The sequence below is a fragment of the Elephantulus edwardii genome, unplaced genomic scaffold (genome assembly GCF_000299155.1).
Source record: "Elephantulus edwardii isolate Elephantulus edwardi_28Jun2011 unplaced genomic scaffold, EleEdw1.0 scaffold00030, whole genome shotgun sequence".
Lineage (NCBI taxonomy): Eukaryota > Metazoa > Chordata > Mammalia > Macroscelidea > Macroscelididae > Elephantulus > Elephantulus edwardii.
The window spans coordinates 172,733-180,717 of NW_006399780.1; the positions used below are offsets into that span (position 1 = coordinate 172,733).

Sequence of the window (7,985 nt, forward strand, 5' to 3'; positions counted from 1 at the left end):
TGGGCCGGAGGAAAAGTGACTCCATTGGTTATAGTGTTTTCATTGTCAAATGTACTTAATTTGATGTTATTTTGTTAGCTTAGTAAAAACCACCCACATTTTAGAAATGTTTATCATTTCCTACTGATCAGATGTGCCATGGCCTCACTGTGTAACCACTATCAAAATGGGAACCAATCACTGACTTTTTACTAAATTTTCTTGAATCTTCTTATTTTAACTCTGAACTCAGATCACTCTGGCCCAGAATGCTCTGAGACTTATGACTCCAATCTGCAAGCTGCCTTGGCCCTCAGTAAAAGACCTTTACTTTTCATTTCAACCAAACTCTGTCTTTTTGTTCTGAGGCACTGGAGAAATGACACATCTGGAGCTAGCTAAGAAAAATACAAACAACACCAGAAGCAGTGAGGTACACAAAGGTTAAGATATCATGTCAGAAGGACTCAGGAACTAATCTGAAGAGCTCTTACCATAAAAAACTTGTAATAATCTGAGCACCAAAAAAATACTGGAGGGGATGGAAGTATACCACTAAATTAATAAGATGCTGAATAAATAAAAAAGTTAATTCCGGGACGTTACTGAAAAAAGACAGATAAAAACCCTTTTCTCAAAAAGAAATGTCAACTAATGCATGTAAACAAAATGAAAATTAGATAATCACAATTTTGCAGCAACTAACAAAATAAATTATTAAGGCAAGCTTAAGTGGGTGCTGAACCACAGGTGAAATTCACTGGGGAACAAGACGTTCACATGGTATCCAGTACCACCTTTCAGATTTTTCATGCTCACAAAAAAGGCAAATAAATGATTTATAACCTATCTGGCATTCATTCTCTAGCCAAATGAGCAAACATGAGTAATAACACAACCTGACACTGGTTTCCCAAAGTGATGCAATAGGAAGGACAGAGAATCGCTTAAGTACTCTTGTCAAAATTGTTTAACCTAAATTAAGTTGAGTCTTGAAATTTCACTTCCAATTAAGGGAAATATAAGAAGTTAAATGACACCATAAAGAATGGACACACTTAATGGTGAATAAAATAATCAGTTAATTTACCTGATGCCTTAATGAATCAGCGTGTTCCAGGGGAATATAAAAAAAACGCTCATTGCCAAATTGGAACAGACCCTTAGCTGACCCTCCACTGGGTTTTCAGTCTGTAAATCAATAGAAGGAAATTTCCCATCTTTCTCCCATGGAACAGCTGGTAGACACAAACCATGAAAGATGAAGTCCAAGCAGCAATAAAAGCACTGGCAAAAAATAAAGTTTCAGGAATCGATGGAATATCAATTGACATATTTCAACTAAGATGCAGCCCTGGGGTATGCTCACCAGTCTATGCCAGGAAATTTGGAGGATAGCTGCCTGGCTGACTGATCGGAAGAGATCGATATTTTCCCCCATTCCTAAGAAAGGTGATCCAACAGAATGGGGACATTATCAAATACTATCATTAACACATACCTTGTATGTATCACATAAAAGGAAAATACTGCTTCAGATCATCCAAAAACAGCCGGAACAGTATAGGGAACTGTAAGAAGGTCAAATGGCGCTTAGAAGAGGCCACGCTGTGTGGCAGGGATATCATTATGGACATCATATGGATTCTGAATGAAAGCAGAAAAATACTGGAAGACTATCTATTCGTGTTTTATTAACTATGTAAAGACATTTGACCATGTGGATCATACCAAATTAGGGCTAACATTGAGAAGAATAGGAATCCCAGAACACTAAGGAAAAATGTGCTCATGAAAAAATCTGTACCTCAATCAAGAAGCTGTTGTCCGAACAGAGCAAGGAAAACAGTATGCTTCAAAATCAGGAAGGGTATGAATCAGGGATGTATCCTTTCTCCATACCTATTCAATCTATATGATGGGCAAAAAATTCATGAAGCTGGATTCTAGGAAGAGAAATGTGGCCTCAAGACTGGAGGAAGACTCATCAACAACCTGCGTTATGCAGATGACACAGCATGGCTTGCTCAAAATAAGGATATGAAATGTCTGCTGCAGAAGATCAAGGACTGGAGCCTTCAGTACGAATTATATCTCAACATCAAGAAAACAAAGATCCTCATCACAGGACCGACAGTCAACACCATGATGAATGGATTGAAGCTTTCATTGGTCTCACTTGCTTGGATCAACAATCAACAGTCTTGGTACCAGCAGCAATGAAATCAGGAGACATTTTGCACTATGCAAGCCTGTTGTCAGGGATTTCTCCAAATTAAGAGCAATGTTACTTTGAAGACAATGTGCTCCTGATTCAAGTCATGGTATTGTCAATCACCATCAGACTCAGAGAGTTGGACAGTGAACAAGGATGACAGAAGAACTGATGCCTTGCAACTTGGTACTGGAGATGAATACTGAATGTTCTATGGACTGCTAAAAGAATGAATAGATGTATCTTTAAGAAAGTGCAGCTAGGGTCCTCCATGGAGGCAACGTTGGCGAAGCTCCTTCTCTCCTACTTTGGAAATGTAGCTAAACGAAGCTATTCCTTGAAAAGAGAAATCATGGTTGGGAAGATAAAGGGTCAGTAAAGGAGAAGAACCGCAGTGAGATGGACTGACACAATGACTTCAGCAATGGTGTCAGAGATGATGAGGATGATGCAGGATAGAGCAGGATTCAGGTCTGTTCTTCACATGGTCACGAGTCTCACTTTACTTGATGGCATCTGCCAACAACCACAACAACAACATTCTCCAACAGCACAACTCAAAGGCATCAATTCTCCTTCTGTCATCTCAATTCACTATCCAGCTCTCAGATGCATAGCAAGTGATTGAAAAGATCAAAGCCTGAATCAGGTGCACATTAGTCCTCAAACTGACATCACTGCTACTCAATAATCTGGAAAGGTCTCTGACTACAGTTTTCCTAGTGCCGTAAGTCTATCTCCTGACTGGAATGGAGTTAAAGCTCAGCTACAAACCTCAACCTTCCATGAGCTCAGTGCTTCAGACCTGAAGCTCTAATAAAAATGGCAACGAGGGAAAAAACCAACAGAAAGGCTGTTGTCAGTTACTGGACATCTTAATGTGTTGCATAAATCTGGATCAGATTGTGGTTTTTAAAACCCAAACACAGCATTGTAATACATATTTTTAGGACAAATGGAAAACTAGGAATATAAACTGCATAACAGACAATATTTACATATTAATGTTAACTTTTTAGGTATTTAAGTTGTTGTTGTACACCACCTTTCAGTAAATCTCATGGAAGCAGACTCACCATCTTTCTTCCACACAGCAACTGGTAGATTCCAACTGTGTGAATTTGGGATGGCAGCAAACTCCCTATCACAAAGCCACTAGGGGTCCCTAAATACTTGTAGGATAGGAAAACATACTTAGATGCAACATGATGAGTTATCTGAAAAAGTACCATGACACCTCTAACATATGTTCAAATAGCATAACAACAAGTATATATGCACACAAAATCACACATGGATACACTAAATACTGCCATCATATATATTTATATATATATATCAAGATATATGGCAAAATATTAACTGCTGTTGAACCACATATTATATTGGCAATACTAAGTGGAGTGTATAAAATATGTCCTGTGAAGTAGTCCTCTTTTGGTTTCTTTTAAACCTGATCATAATAATTTTTAATACCTGAATATTTAGGTGATGAAATGTGGTTACAATCCTTATCACTTTAATTAGCAATTAAAATTAAATTTATGAGACCTAAAGACAAAGGAAAACAGCACACTCTTCTATTTTTTTGAAATGTGTCCCTATTAGTGAAACTGCTTTCCATTCATATGGAAATGCGCTATTTCATTCTTCAACACAATGGCATTTTTCAGGTAATCAGCAGTTAAGCTACTAAATAATCACAGTAACAAATTCCAATGCCAAGTTTGATAGAAACCAGACAGAAAAAGAAAAGTAACTGCTGCCAGATAGAAAAAGAAAAGTAACTTAACAAATATAATTCAAGAAGCAAAATATTATTTTTAAAAACGAGAAGAAGGTTAAGTCTCAGAATATACAGAAAGAAAGTGAAAGTCTATAAAGAAAACCACACCATCAGGGAGAAAGTGTGCTTAAAAAGAGAATAGCAAACAGGAGGGTGAGGGGGAGAAAAGTGCAACAGTGGATGAATGGAAATCCAAAATCTCTGTAGATGTTCATTGAAATTAATTTTAAAAAAAGAAAAAAAAAAGAGAGAACAGCTAGAATCTAGAAATCAGTTCATCTACCTACGATAGTTCAGTTGGTCTAGTGGGCAGAAAGTGATGCTACCAAGCCAAAGGTGGGTGATTTTAATCTGCGGCCCTCAGGACTGGTTTTAATTGTTTTTGGTCAAACAGTCTTCTAAGTGGTATAGCACTGATCTGTCCATTTGCTGTACAGAGGTAACACATGGTTGCTGTGATGCTAAACATTGTGACACTGATGTGTCAAATGCGATAATGGTTACCAAAGGTGGACAGTGTTTGGTGGAGCTCCCCAAGTAAAACAAGCTTGGAAGCAGGAGTGGCATCCACTTCCGAAATAGCTTGCCTCCAGAAACCCTATGAACTTGGAGAAACAATGAAAGTTATACAAGTGTTCAGATCTTTCATTCATAGGGTTGTTATGAGTCGTCTACAACTCGACAGCACTTAACACCACCACAACAACCTATGGTCAACTGATTTTTGACAAGGGGACGAAGTCAGTTAAGTGGGATAATGACAGCCTCTTTAACAAATGGTATTGATAAAATTGGAAAACCAACTGCAGAAAACTCAAGCAAGACCCACACCTCACACCATACACAAAAACCAACTCGAGGTGGATCAGGGACCTAGAAGCAAAACCAAAGACAGTAAAATTTTTCAGAGAAAAGCTAGGAACAACTCTAGAAGTCTTAATCCACAGCATGAACAGTCTTCCAAACATAATGAAAAAACAAAAATGAAAGAATAAAAAGAAAAAAAATGTGTAAGACCTTCTAAGAATCAAATTCCTAGATATATTTTTTTAAAAAAAGTCTCCAACAGGGAAAAAGGAAAGCCACAGACTGGGAAACAATATTTGGCAATGACATATCTGATAAGCAACTCATATCTAAAATTTATAGAATATGCCAGCATCTCAACAAGAAAAAGGTAAACAATCCAACTGCAAAATGGTCACAGGATATGAATAGATACTTCACAAAAGAAGATATTCAGGTGACATGAAGAAATGCTCAAAATCCCTAGCTATCAGAGGGGTGGAAATCAAAACAACTATGAGATATCATCTCACTTCAGCAACAATAGTAAAGTTCAACAGGGCAGCAAACAACAAATGCTGGCAAGGTTGTAGAGAGACTAGAACTCTTATTCACGGCTGGTAGGAGTGTAAAATATGCAACCACCATGGGAGGCCGTCTGGTGCTGTCTCAAAAATTTGGAAATACAAATACCATTTGACTCTGTAATTCCACTACTGAGAATACACCCTAAAGAAATCAGAGCTGCTACTCAAACAGATGTACACACCCCCATGATTACTGCTACATTATTCACAATTAGCAAAGAGATGGAAGCAAACTATGCAGCATTTAAAACAATGAACTCACAAAACATTACACAACATGGGGGAGCCTGGAGGACATTGTGCAGAATGAAGTATCTCAGTCACAAAAGGACAAATATTGCTTAATACCACTGCTATAAAAAAAGGACAGGCATGGGAGGGGTTGGAGAGAGAATAGGAAAAGAGTGGACAGATAATGAACAGAGCATTAGATCAGATGAGGGGAAGAACTGTCTGAAAGGAATAAATGATTAGATACTGTCTATGTGACAACAATCTGGAACAAGGCGTCCACTGTAAGAAGGGCTGAGGGAGGGGGAAGGGAGGAAGAAAGAAAACGTGCAACAATGGGGGAAAATTAAAAAAACATTTTTAATGTTTAAAAAAATAAATAAGAGCTGCAACATAAACTGGCATACTCATTTTTAGTGTAAAGAGTTGGAAACAACCCAAATGTCCAGCAAGAGGGAGAAAAAAAAGGCTTTAAAATCTATGGCATATTCACACAATGGAGTATTATGCACTGCTGAAAAATAATCAAGAATTTGCAACATTTACAACATCGATGAAACTAGAACAAATTATTCTGAGAGACGTAAGTCAGACAAAAAGGACAATTATGGTATAAGACGAGTATTACTTAAAAAACTAAGGAGAGGTTTAAACTTAGAATTAATCTTGGAGGGCTAACAGCAATGGATAGAAGGGGGAAAGGAGTGAAAATTAATTTAAGAAAAACTCAAACTATGCATGTGTAGAATTTGGGAAATTTGCTAAAATGTTAACAAAATAAAAATTTTAAAAAGTCTATTATCACTGCTTCTGTTTAATTCCGCTTCCATTAAATGAAGCGGGGAAATCTGGAACTGGATAAAAGAGATGGTCAGGCAACAGAATGAACAAAACGTGGCTCACCTGACACATAAAGACTGTCTGCATGGCAAATGTCTTGTTACTACATATGTGTCACCATAAAAATGAGAACAACAAGAAAAATTAAGCACTTTACCTTAATTGTAATGTAGTTTTTTAATGACTTAGACATTTTTTCTTCTTTGCCTTTAACGTGCAAATGCCCTAAAAATAAAATCATAATCATTAATTCTGACTTCAGTGGGAAGAAATACCCACCATACAAACCCACCACCATGTAGACAGATTCTAACTCACAGCAATCCTCCTTCGGGTTTCTGAAGGTATAAATATTTATGTAAGGAGACTGCCTTGCTTTCTCTCTAGGAGCAGCTGGTGGATCTGAACCGCTAACTTTTCAGTTAACAACACGACGCATGATCATGCCATCAGAGCTGCTAACCTAGAGAGTCTTTCAGCCAAATATGAATTACATAACTTTTAGTTCCTGACCCACTGTCACCCTGTAATGAAGGACGTTCCCTGTTCTAGATCATCTCCATCCCTCAATGAATTTCACTTGCTTATATTTAAGCCGACACTGTGAAGTCTTTACCTTAACAGAGGATAAGGAATTATTGCTCACACTAGCCTCAGCTGCAGCACTATGACTACATGCCAATCTTGTAAACATGCAGATTCTTTCACGAGTCACCATATTAAATAAACTGTGAATCCTAGAATCTATCAAAATGCACACATATATTGATTTACAAGTTTCCCCCCAAAGCTCTTCATCTACATTTGACCCTCCAAGAAGATCTAGCCTCTATCTATGCTTGTTCAATGGCTTTAGGTACATCCTTTGCAGAGACAATAAGTATTCTGCTTGCTCAGAACTCAGCAAGCCTAAAGAATTAGGACATGAAAAGTAACAATTCAGATGTTATTTTTTCACTTTCCTATAACTTAGAAACACTGGAACAAAATGGCAAATCTTGCATTTTTCAAACAATGCGACAGGTAATAAAAGCTTGTTTACCATTGTTCAGAACTGGAGAGCTGAGCCGCAGGTCTCTGAGTATGATTAATTAGATTTTTTTATTGTAGTTTGTTTTCACAGATTTATTAAGACCATGGTATTATTTCAACTCCAATATATGTGAAAGACTGGAAGCAAACCATATCATTTTAAGGAGCTTCTAAACCTGAGCCTAGAATTCTTCCTAAACTGTATTTTTAAAACATTTCTTTCTAATCGAGGGTGTTTCCTTTTCCAACAGAAGATCCTTCCTGTTTTCCAGGACTACGTCAAAAAAAGAGTGGTCCAAGGCCAGATTTGAGAGTTTATTGTTGCTTTTTATCCCTTTCCCACCAAGAACTGATTTTAAAACGTAGCTGCCAAAAAAGAAATAAAACCTGAATATATACTTCTATATAACATGTCATACATGTTGTTGTTGCTGTTATGTGCCGTCGAGTCGTTTCCGACTCATAGCGACCCTATGCACAACAGCCCTAAACCCTGCTCTATCCTGCGCCAACCGCACCGCCTCTGACA

At 37.5% G+C, this 7,985-nt stretch overlaps 1 protein-coding gene across 1 annotated transcript in view; it reads right to left on the reverse strand.

Annotated features, from left to right (window-relative positions):
* CARS2 (cysteinyl-tRNA synthetase 2, mitochondrial (putative)) overlaps nucleotides 1-7,985 on the reverse strand; it is a 164,477-nt gene that overhangs the window by 73,134 nt on the left and 83,358 nt on the right. The window contains exon 9 of the mRNA XM_006883793.1: nucleotides 6,582-6,649. Coding sequence (XP_006883855.1) covers nucleotides 6,582-6,649 — 68 coding nt within the window. The remainder of the gene's footprint in view (nucleotides 1-6,581; nucleotides 6,650-7,985) is intronic.